The sequence below is a fragment of the Chanos chanos genome, chromosome 2 (genome assembly GCF_902362185.1).
Source record: "Chanos chanos chromosome 2, fChaCha1.1, whole genome shotgun sequence".
NCBI lineage: Eukaryota > Metazoa > Chordata > Actinopteri > Gonorynchiformes > Chanidae > Chanos > Chanos chanos.
The window spans coordinates 14,157,477-14,170,445 of NC_044496.1; the positions used below are offsets into that span (position 1 = coordinate 14,157,477).

General features: G+C 39.5%; 1 protein-coding gene across 1 annotated transcript; it reads right to left on the reverse strand.

The window, feature by feature from the left end:
- Nucleotides 1–357: 357 nt before the first annotated feature.
- On the reverse strand, nucleotides 358–1,626 carry LOC115806084 (carbohydrate sulfotransferase 1-like). The gene has a single exon (XM_030766814.1). It carries the CDS (start codon nucleotides 1,624–1,626, stop codon nucleotides 358–360), a length of 1,269 nt encoding a protein of 422 aa, XP_030622674.1.
- Between the last annotated feature and the right edge of the window lie 11,343 nt (nucleotides 1,627–12,969).

A 12,969-nucleotide genomic window follows, 5' to 3' on the forward strand; every position in this document is an offset into this window, starting at 1 on the left:
TAGCATAGCTCCAGATGTAAATATGGCAACATTCACTTGTTTTAAAGCAACTGCCAGACATAAAGAAACCCACATTTAGAACTGTATACTTGTACATGTCACTGAAGTGAACATGGTGTCTTGTTTCCTATGCCCCTCAACATCAAGACAGTCTGTAAACTGCTTACTCTTAAAATGAAAGTACTTTGTGCTATTGTTCCTAAATAAACAAGGAGCTCTACACATACAGATTCAATGACTTTTATCTTTAGTGCAAATCTGAAATTCATAGAGGGTAGGGAACAGTAACTTAAACATTTATCATCATAAGGCAACATATATAAATATATCAAAAATAGTCATCCATAACTACCTTAATTATAAAAATGGTACAAAAATTTTGTCCTCCACAAGCGAGAGTGACATATTTTTCAGTTCCTCTGCAGATTTTACACTCTTATAACCCAGTGTGTGTAGGATCTTCTGACACACGGTTTGCGTGTAGTCCACCATGTCAAAGGACAGTTTAAGCCTCCAGCTTTCAGCATTAGCTGCAGAATCTCTCACTGTTCCATATTTGTGTTTGGTCAAGAGCTCGTTACTCCCCCTAGTGTTGGCCTGTATCCAGTCCACCACATTTTTGTCCATAGGTAGACCAAGGAAGTCATATATCTCCTTGGTCTTCTGAAGTGGGTTCCGTGCTAAGTCCTCATATCGTACCAGCATGTATTTCCCCTTTAGCCAATATGGGTGGCTTAGACCAGTAGAAACTGAGCTCAGAAAGTCCTCACATACTACTGTCAGCTGACCTAAGTCTAGGTTGTAGGGCTTCCTCCCTGTTGCCCTCCAGATCCTCCACAGGCGGTATGTGTCTCTGAATGTCTCAATTCGTGAGGACAGGATCCCTCGTGGGTCTCTCACCAACTGGATCACTTTAAGGTTGAGCCGTGGATCCTCAACTAATGCCCGCAGGTCACCAATCTCAGGAACACGGACAATCTTTATGGCCATGTGCCGGCGCTCCCTGCAAGACTCTGCTGCTAGAGTCATGTTAAGAGTTGCACACTTCTTCACGCAATCACCCTCTTCCACAATGCTCTCTCCTGGGCCAAAAGCATCGCACACAGGCTGTGAGCATAGCGCCTTGCTGGCCCCTCGTCGGAACAGCTTATCTGTAGTGTGATTGGTCGGGGGAGGTTTGATGTAACTTTCCAAGAAATGCAAATCACAATCGTACAGGCTTCTGAGCAGGTCGCGACTAGCTCCAAGCATTACCCTACGGTCTGCAGGATTACGGCTATGGGAGAGCCGAGGGATCAGGGCTGTCTGGACGTGATATAGGGGCTCAAAGAGATAGAAAACATCTGAATGTTGGTTAAGCAGCTGTCCCACAAATGAGGAGCCACTACGTGTGGTGGCTAGCACCAAGATGTGGGTCTTACGTGAGACATTATAGGTAAAATAAGGATATTCATCACAGCCACGCTCAAAGGGTGGGTCTGTGTCCTGGGCTCCGAGGCCACAGTTCTGTGGGCTTGGAACAGGGCAGAGCTGGAAGGGTTTGGAGGTGAAGGTCCTGATGGCCGTGTACTGGATAGCGATGGAGGCCAAGGCTAGGAGGATCACAGCCTTCCAAGAACATTGCATGGCTAGGACACTTCATTTAGACTCTGCTGACTGGTTCTGGTCCTATCTACAGTGCAGTAAGAGAAAATATTTGATTACAGCCCTGCATTGTGATGATCAGGCTGAAAACAGAGTAACCATTCATGCCTCTCACGAGTCACAGTCAAACAGGAACCAGCAATCACACTCTGTCTTTGCATTCTTTTTAATGGACACAGTAAAAGAAAAGTAAAGAAAAAATCTCCCTGAGTTCCATACCTAAGTATATAGGCTACTGTTGTCTGTATATAACATTCACTCCATAGGATTAAAATATCAGGTCTCAAGTTTTTGTTTGTTTCTGTTAAAGAAAACATAGACATAGGCTACACACAATAGACGCGTTAAAATCCAGTTGGCCGAAATATCTTTTTCAGTTTTCATTCGTTAAAACAAATCTCTGAAATGTCGCAAAACTGGCACCATAATCTGTCCTGACCACCAAGAAATGCCATTTCATCAGAACAGAAAATAAAAACAATTTAAGATATTCCAAATGTTCCCATTTTCTAGCATGCTTAGAGCAATACACGAAAATGATTTATTCTGAAAGGGTTAGGAGGGGGGAAAAGAAAACACAGGAAAGAACGAGAGGAGGTAAGAAGTATAAATGGTAAAACCTTCACTGGTACACTTTAATTTCTTTCAACCTTCAATACCCTTTTGTAAAACTTCGGACTTCGAAGGCTGAATTAATTGAGAAAACACTGCGGTCAGCATCTTAGGCTCTGTAGTTCGCAGTTTAATACGCGACTTTTCAGGAAGTAACGGGTTGGATAATGGCCAATTTTACACACGAATATCGGACACTTACAGCGTTTAATTCCATGTAATTGCACGTAAGTGTTTAATGAGTCTCTCTAGTGTGTCTATCAGAAGTTTATACTGGTCCAAGAACCCACTGGAAAGTTATGCTTATTGTTGAGCTAAAAATACCACACGCCAGCCACACGACTAATGTGACAGCTGCCGATTTATGGCAGCAGCAGCTAGATCGAATGATTTACAGCGCACAACAACGACAACACAAATATGAATACCCTGTGGTAAAATATACTTTTTGGCAATACCGGCGGTTTACAGATGTTACAAAAACAGAACATTCTATAATGAATTAACTATGTGAAATGTCCGCATAAATACGTGATTTTAATGAGAGAAACGTAAGCGCCGAAAACATGGTTCACAATACTTGCCTCATCGATGTTATTGTTGGCTGTCATGAATCACAATCGACAATGACATGTGAGTGAAATAGATAAAAAGGATCAATCATATTCATCAAGATCGAACCTGATCCATCCTATCCGCAAGAAGCATCTGTGCGTAGTCGTCTTGTCTGCCGAAGCTCAAGCATGAGAAAAATGAAATCGCTTGTCCATGCACAGTAGCCTAAATCCATGAAGCGTCATGGAGAAAAAGATGATGTCGGCTTGATCAACCAGAACAAGGAAAAATTTGGGAATGAAAAACAGTTTACAAAATCACAGAGTAAAAGAATAAGATAAAAATCTGACTGGTACTTTGTAACCGAGACCAGTGGTACTATCACACATCCGATATGCTCCCTTGGAGTTTGTGAGTGAGAAGAAGAGTAGGCATGGAGGGTCTGGAACACCCCTATACCCCCGCCTCTTGCTGTTGCGTCTCCCCCTCGCTATTGCGCCTCTTGCTATTGCGTCTCTCTCTCTCTCTCTCTCTCTCTCTCTCTCTCTCTCTCTCCTCCATCTGATTCAAAGGAGCAAGGCTTCGCATGGTGACTGCTTTACTTTTAATGCTCTCCGTAGACCGTAAGATTAGTGAACGTTAGCCTTACGCTTGCCGAATCATACGTGGACAGATGGTGCCAAAAGATGTTACATAAGATGCACAACAGATGTTGTCCTAAAAAAAAAAACAGAAGGAAAGAAAAGAAAATATGTAGGCTGTTGCACAATGTATTGAGTTGGGATGTTGTGTGAGATCACGTTGTCAGGACAAATGAACAATGAGAAACAGTGACAGAAGCAACCAGCAGTCAATAAAACTTGTCATTCAGTACTTGAGCGTACATCATTGCGTCACGAACGTCTTATGCTTTATGTTCAAGTTTACCTAAACGAAACAGAGAGACAAAGCCTAGTAGGCTACATCCACATCGGCAATGACACGAGCGACTGTGTGAGAATGCTCGTGGTCTGGACATGAGTTACATAGTGAGACATGCAGTGTTGTTGTTTTATTGCTTGAGCATTTCTACAATGAAGTTAAATATAACAACAACAATAACGACAGTAATAATAATAATGATGAAACACTTAACACAATTTAAGACAGTACAGAGGCTTATATAACTTTAAGAATGGATCTAAAGAAGACCAGTAAAAAATCAGCTGAAGCAACCTTTTTAAAAATCTCATTCATCTATTTAATTGTACCACTGACAGTAAATGAAACATTCTAATAGAAACATAAAAATGTGAATATTACTACTGATCACTTTTGCAATGTGGTTCAAGAAATGAAGATCACAGGGCATCTGATGTAGAATACAGCGGGCTGATGAAATTATGCTCAATGAAAGTTTTTAGGTTTTCATGGATAGCTTCAAAGATGAAGCATATTTTGGAGATTCAAAGATGGTTTCAAAAACAAACTAAGTGTTAAATCATATAGTTGGCAGTAAATTAAATGAGAGAAAACAGCAAGCCAAGCAGACAAGCTTCCCTTCAAATGAATAGCGAAACACATTTTTAATTTATTTTGATACTTTCAAGCCATGTGACATTTTAAGCCTGAAGCAAAATGGCTTTTGACTGCTGCAACTCTGTCAAAGGGTCCTCGAGCCATTCACATGGTAAATGTCATAGTCCCTCCATGCAATATAATATAAATCACCTTTGGCTTATTCAAAGAATCACTTGGTGAAACTGGTGAATAAAATATTTCTGTCAGTCAGTTTCTTGCTTTTACATCATTTTACAAATAGCAGCAGTGTTTTTCATTTTTTCCCATATGGATGAAAGGAAAAGTGTATTGTATTCCTTTACAACAAGCATTTTTAAATAACAATAGAGATACTCCAACAAACACAAATTTGCCTAAAAGCACCATATTGACTGATTTCATTTTCACAGTGCCTTGCATTTTCACAGTGCCTTGCATTGTGCCTGCTGGAAAGTATACATGGTGATTAAGTTTAAGATATCCACAGAAAATCTCATGATTTAGATAAGACAGACATCTGTGTGTTCATGACTGTTGTGAACTCTAGACCTTGACTTTGTTCTATAAAATTTAGAGATTCTAATTTACTAACGGGATAAAACATTCTTCTCATCAGAGACAAGATATAATACTTAAGAGGAGCATATTTTTCACCTCATAATAACAATATTTATAACACGGACATTCAAACAGAAGAATTATGGGTAGGTAAACAGTGTAAAAAGGACAGAGGCCTAGACACTGAAGTTCTAACAGCTCTAAAGAAGCAAGAAACCTCACAAAATAGTCAGTGTTCTAAACTGACTTTATCCTCATCATCACCCACACATACAGGCACTGACAGTCTTCTGATATAGGGAACGTATGTCATCATTGCACACAGAGACAAAAGTATAGTATATACAAATACTTTTGCTGGCTCTCCAGTGAATCAAAACAGTCATGTTAGGTAGAGAATGAGCTGATACATCTCAGTAGATACCTTTTGTCAACAAGATGTTTTCAGTTTAAAATCCTGATGAACATTTACAGAAACAGTTTTATGTCAAATTGGACATCACAGCCAAGCTTTGTGAATCATTCCACTCTGATTACTAATACATGAGTAAAACCCAGAGAAAATGCCCATGGAGATGTTGTTGCTGTTATTTAGAGGACCTGTTTCTGATGTGTCCTATTGACAGGAAACAGTTTCTTTACTTTTACAGTCACTATGGTCTCAGTTCATCGTCATGACATTGTTCCCTGTGCTGTGCATGTGTTTATTACCCATTTAATTCACTGGGTTCTTGTAAGAATTATCTTCATTTTTGTCCTTTTCCCCTTTTATAGGGGCGATTTTAGGGGAATTCAAGGAAGGTTTCAATCCTCATGTGGATATCTCCTCAGATGTTCTCCCCACTGAGTTTTTAAGCCTCACAGGACCCTTCAACTTAAAGCAGCACATTTTCAGTCCAATCCATAATTGTGATCATGCTTTTGATTTGGTGTTTACTATTGGCCTGTCACCTCAATAATCTTATAGTGAATGATGACTTTGTTTCTAATCATCTCCTTGCATTCAGTGCACACTTCTCCTTTTTGCATGATCAGCTCTCAAAGAATTCTCAAGCTCATTGGCATTCTCCAGTTATAGTCAATATTGTCAAATAATTTCACACTGTAAAATGACTAAACAAATTCAGTAAATTATGTCAGTCTTCCTTAACTGCTACTGCTTGATTCTTTTATTTAAAATAACTAATCATCTTTTGAATCCTTTACCTGTTGCCCCCCTTCTCTTTGTCCTCTTGTGATTATGGAAAGTTTTTTTGGGGTAACATTCGGACAACATTCATTAATGCCTTTGCTTCATACTGATGTACCCTGGTCTTGTCACAATTTGTTTAATTTCTTTATACCAATTTCCATGCAGTAGCGTATATTGTGTCCTATCATGACACCATCCCCCAATCCCCAAATATCGCAATCATTAGGCTCTTCAAAAAAAAAAATGTGGCTATTGGCCCTCACTTAATCTTTGTTCTGAAAAGTTCTCTCTGTTCCATCAGTGTTGAATAACTATTTACTCTAAGCTGCCTTTTTATCACAAAAATCTTAGATAATTTATTATCAAAGCAACTATTAGAGGTAGTGGGAGAAAAACAATATTCTCTGAAAAATATCAGTGCAGCTGTCATCAGCACCATAACACACAGAAAATGTTGCCCTTCTCAAGGTTACTAATGATCTTTTGCTGAGTGCTGAGTCTGAAGATTGCTCTGTGTCGGTGTTTCTTGATCTAAGTCTAGCATTTGACACTATAAACCACTCCATACTACTTTACAGACTGCAGCGTCAGATTGGGATTTCTGGGATTGTGGTCTTCATCCTATCTCTAAAACAAAAATTCTCAGTTTACATTAGAGATTATGTATCTTCATGTGTATTCATTAAAATGGACTTCGTCTGAATAAAGTATTTCTTAATGAAGCACATCTTATTAAATGAAATACATCAAGATGTACTTCATCTGAATGAATGTACTTCATCTTAATGACATACATCTTAAAAAATTAATTACGTACTTCATTTTTGGTCTATATTATCATGCAAAGTAAGCATGAGCACCTTTCCAACAGTAAATTCAGATAGTCTTCAGGAATGCTGGGATGGGTAGCCTAAATGCTGTTTCTCTCATTACTGAGCTCCATACTGAGGGAAATCTGTATATGACTGAAGGTTAAATATAGCCAACAGTGTGATTCCATTCCCAGCATCAGTTGGCATAGGCATGAGTTCTGTTTGTTTGATCAAATGTTGAAACTGAAGAAGGGAAGGCAAAGTGTTTGTTGGTCTCATGTTTGTGCACATACAAAACTATGTCTGAATATGTTTTGGTAGTCATACTGACAAACTTAGAGTCTTGATGCTAGAAGCTACTTGGCTCCTCTGCATTGTATGGGGCCACACACTTTATGAGGATTTCTTCATGGTTTCTCCCTCAGGTCCTCCTGCAGAGAATGCCGCTTATGGAACAGTGTTGGTAGGACATCCCTTAGATGGCATTGTACATCTGCTACTATGAGATAAACCTCTGGCTTTGTCCTCTGGACTGGCTTGACATACATAAAGCAGATCATAAACATTTGAATGAACCAACGCTCTTACTATTTTGCCTGGGGAAAAAAAAAACAGAAAGTAGTATTCCTTGTTCATTCTTGATTTTTATACCCAAATACGTTTCTTAATCAGAAGCTTCTCCTGAACAGAAAATGGGAATTACCAAGTCGTTGACCCAAGAATGATTGATTCCCAGCACGAGTGCGCTGTCTAAGTGAATAAATCTATGGAGCTTAAACAACATCACATTATTTCCTCTTGCTGCTCCAAGTTGCTTCTCCCACAGAGTCTCACCCAGTATGAGCCTAAACCTCTTGACAAGACTCTAGTCCCCTGGGAGGAGCCACCTCAGAGCTCTGTCTGTCATCCCACTGCATATGAAGACACTGTGTATTCTGTCAACAGTCTCTATGCAGTTTACTTTAATTCCTGAGTCTATGCATTGTGTACACATTATATTGATGGAATGAAAATAACCAGTGTAACAAAAGTGTGTGTGTGTGTGTGTGTGTGTGTGTGTGTGTGTGTGTGTGTGTGTGTGTGTGGTAAGTGTTGTGGCTTTCAGTGCAACCTCTCATTTTTTTCTCTCCCTCGATGAGTGTGCTCACTAGAGCCTGGACAAGCAGTTGTGAGTCCAGTATCAAGTGACTATCACAACTACATTTTAAAGGTCCAAGGAGGTTTCTGTTTTCCTCTAATCAAGTTTGGGTTTAACAGTAACAGAACAGAGCTCAAATTCTATTTAGATGGGCTTGTCTACACATGGTGCACATAATAATATGAGGGCATCTTCGCAAATGTGTGTACTGTATTTCACTCCCATAACTTGAGCAAATCCTTCAAAACAATTGTCGTAATTCACATTAAAGTGTATGGATTGTATCTTATTTTTCAGTTGGAAAAGTATGATTGCTGGTAGTGTGGATGTGTATGCAGTTTTGCAAATATGTTGAGCCCATTAAGGCTCCTCTTCTAAATATACACCTGGTGAATTATAAATGAGTTGCAGCAGTCTAGGATGAATTTAAACATGCAGCTGCAGCTTGGTAGCTCAGGGAATATCTTTAAGGGTGCTGGGTATACTGAAAATACCAAAGCTAAAAGAAAAGTACAGCTGCTATTCAGTGTCTTTTTTATGTGTATATATTTAATCAAAACTGAGTAATGAAATGTGATTTTATATATATATATATATATACACACACACACACACACACACACACACACACATATATATATATATATATATATATATTGTAGCATGTCTGTTATTAAATCCAAACCATTTGAAAGTCTTCTTATATTGCTTTGTGACTCTGGCTGACGTTTTAACTAAACTAAAAAGATGTGAACTGACTCAGCACATCATTCAGTCACACAAAAGATAATTTATGCATGTGAATGATTTGGGCAAGTTAAATTATTTTTGTGTCACTGTTAGGTTGCAAAACTCATAATTAAAATATTACAGTATAAAAGCCCATTGGTTTGGCAGAAGCTTCTGACAACAAACTGAACATCAAACTGCATATTATCTAGTATAACGTAAATTTTCATTAGATATAGGATTAAGGCAACAGTTTGCTTCACATCTTCAGTCATATACTGTTTATGTATGTTCCCTTATGAGTAAGGGATTATCATCCAACCTATGGATGAATCATGTGATAGCACAGGTATGATATATGTCGACTCTGCCTCATGAGGACATTCTGCACATATCAATATGTATACACAAATATGATAACAGTATGTATATTTTTGTGTCATAACCACATCTTCAAAAAGCTCCTGAGATTTGGGATTTATTCTTTTAAAAAATTACAGTATTTACATTGATTTTGTGTCTGTAAACATGTATTAAAATGGTCCTAAGAATTTTATACATAAAAGACTGCTGTGAATGTGTACAAGCACCGTTAGATGAATTGTGCATTACAGGAACTGTGAAAGTCTTGAAGAACTGTGAACATATTTGAAAGATCTGTCTCAACTCTAGGCTACCATAATGTTTTTAGAGAATTTTTTGCATTCTCTGTTCTGTTTGGCCATCAGCTCGCAATCTATTCCTTTCCGTACAAAGCCAGACATCTGCATTTGTTACAAATAATTCTGCTTGACAGCCTAAACTCCACCCACACTCTACCTTACCCCTACCCCCCAGTTTAATCCAAGCACCTCCCCAATGTTTCCAGAGCCAGATTATGCTCATCTTCGTCTAAGGGGCCTATTGTCCTGTTGTCCTGTTCAGTCTAACATTTGCTTTCCCTTAGGATCAACTGAGGAATCCAGGATTCCTATTTCTACCAAAGGAATGACTTTGTCTCATTAGTTATAATAAGTAATAAGTAATAAGTATTACAAGACCTTTCTGGAAGATAAGGCATTTTGATGGCTGTGTGTGTGTGTGTGTGTGGGGGGGGGGGGGGGGGGCACTGCGTAGGATCTTTTAGAGATGGCTGCAGTGTGAGACAATTCTGTGAAATGACACAAAACTTTACACTGTGGAAGAAAGCCAATAAATCATTCCAGTAAATTGGATTAAAGGACATAAAAATGTGACACAACTGTACAAACAGCTGCTGCTCATACTACTACTCTGGCTGTGTCAGCTTCAGCTGAAGCTTTACCAAAGAGATGCTCAGGTCACATCAGTTATTAAGTCCTACTAATCCCTATCAAACGCCTGCTCATGTACCCTTCTCTAACATTGCTTCCCTTCTGTTCTTAGTGTGCTTGCATTTATAAGCCACACCCTCCACCCCTCCACTGTCAGTTTGAAGGTCCTGTCTGAAAGGGGGCAAGCCCTTATTTCTCTGTCCCATCGACTGGCAGATATTTCTCCCCATTGGATTTCATACAGATCGGATCTGTGCCAAAACCGTTATCTATGTTGATTTCACTGTGTACAATGTGTAATAAATTTTCTTTTACCTCATACTTTTGGTCAGTGTCATCCTTGTAGAAATGCATGTACCAGCCATAGCAATACCGTCATTCACATCACTGGTAAGATGACCATCAGCTTGTCTGATTTTTATTGCAGCAATGTGCATATCTGAACATATCTACTCACAGTGATTTATGGGTATCCTTAGGGCACAGAGAACACCAATATGAGACTATTATAAAGCTTTGTTTGTATGGTAAGAGTTGCATACAATGCAAGTAATGTTTATAATGCAGAAAATTTACATGCATAAATCAGGCTTAGGCAGCATGTATACACATATGTACATGTTTTCTAAGCTGTGTGTGTGTGTGTGTGTGTGTTCCTTAATCAGCTTTCACGAGCACAACCTCTTATGTGTTAGCATTGCCAGGCACAGCAGTGGTGATGTAGATGCTGAGGCTGTTTGTTTTACAAACAGGATGAACTCTGCTTACTGCTTGGGGACAGAGACATGGGCTCTCCACTTCTGTTTAAACACAAGACCGGAGAAAATGACAGAACACCCAGAGGCTTGGGCAAATGACGCCAGGCAAACTCTTATGAATTCATTTCTATTTGCACGTCACGCCGCAGATTTTAATTGTGTTAAAGGCTTTGACTAGGATCAGTAAGCAAAAAGGAGAAGTTCATTCGATTTGAAAAGCTAGCGTGTTGCCCTGCTCTGAAGCGTCAGCAATTCCTCTCTACTGCTCTGAAAAGAAATATTTACACTGACACACATTTGAGTCTAATGGAATGAAAGTGTTTCCCAGGACACAATGCTGAAGTGACCCTAAATGAATCCTGTCCTAAATACATCCCTTGTCTCACTCCTAACTTTCATGCAAAATCTGCCATCTGTGCTGCTGAAAGCACTGCTATACACAATCTGCTGACACTGTGACTCTTAAAACTTACCTGATTATATTGTGCTACGTTCAGTGGTTAGTGAGCTATGAGACACATTCTCATCATTATGGTTATGTTTATAATATCTACTTTGGCCTTTGCAGATGTGTTAAGATCCTATTCATCCACAAAATCTTAGTACAATTTTGCTCAGTCTTTTCTAGTTAAAGTCATCTGTAAACAGAAATCCATGTTACAAGTAAGACTGGCGTAAAATATCTACCGGCTCCAAAATAACCCAAATATGCCATAAGGAATTAACGTTTAAAAGCACTAAGAAATTACAGGAATCTGATCAGTAATCCCCACAGCATTTAATCTGAACTCTAGAGCATTCAGTTCAGCTTGGTTAGTTCTCTGAAAATATTCACAACTTTTGAACTGGCGGTGCTGTCTCGCATTGACACACAAAGGCTGAGACATTCAGTCAGTAAGTAAAAGCACTGAGAATTTCTTGGTACCCTCGCTGTGCAGTGGTTATCAGCTGGATGGTGGGGGTAGGGTATAAAAGGGGGTCTTTGACTAGTGCTGAACGCGGAACAAAAAATGAGCACAGAGGGGGGATTTCTAAAGGGTGGTCAGGGTTGAGCAGAGAGAGACAGTTGTCTGATAGCCCCCCGTTGTCTCACATTCCCCACTCACACAGATATGTCTCCTTGGAGTGAAGCAGAGGAGGGAATGAGGAGGGAGTTTAAGGAGTTCAAATCGACTCCTATACTAGACTCTCCAACCTTTCTAAAGAACTGAAACTGAGAGTACACTCCCTCTTCGTTCTACTTTTGCATACCCACTTCCCCAGCCCCTTGACTCCTTACACACACAAAAAAAAACAACCTACTGTTCAGGCTAGAAGCTGTTGAATATTAATGGGGGTTCACTCAAGGGCAACTGCCATACTTGGGTATCATTTACATGTGTGGGAAGCGTTACTGATGGTTTAGGTTGTTTTTTTTTTTTCTCTCTGGACCGTGGTGTTCTGTGTTCTTCACCATGAGCCCCTAACCTCAGACTTCCCTTTGTGTGTAAGCCTGCAGGGGGCCACCATTGAAGTAGGCAGCGAGAGGAGGAGGAGACGTGTACTTGGGCCCTCTTTCTTTTCAGGGAGCAATGTGTGTCTAATATCAGGAGCAATGTGCTTTGTGAAGAACAACAATAGAGTCGATACAGGCAAGATACTGGCAAAGCTGGATTGCTGTGAGGAAGGATTTGTTGACTTGCCCACCATATTCAGGTGCTGTGAGGCCCGTAATGTCACTGGATAAAAGAAGGCCAAGTTTATTGTTTCTCTTACTGGGGAAGTTTACTCTGTTAAACAAACAAACACACACGCAACATCTGCACACTTATTCATGGCAGAATGATTTTGGTCTCTTACTTTTATTAGTTAAAAAGAAAGGAATAAGAACGATTAAAACTGCTTATAGATAAAAAGATAATCACATACATGCATACATACACACATGCACATGTACACACAACAACAATAAAAGCAACAAAAGCTGGTTGGAGAGGGGGAATTGCAGGGTTTGATTTAGTAAAAGCTTGACAAAGTGAATTATTTGTGATGAGCCAAGAGTTTTTCCCCTGAGCACTGTGCATTGTGTTCTTCTTCTTCTCATTTGCATTTCTGCCACATACTCTCCTTAGTCAGCTGAAATTGCTTTAAATCTTGACGG

Excerpts from the sequence above, each read along its gene's own strand:
- LOC115806084 (XM_030766814.1), bottom strand. The coding sequence starts at position 1,626 with ATGCAATGTTCTTGGAAGGCTGTGATCCTCCTAGCCTTGGCCTCCATC.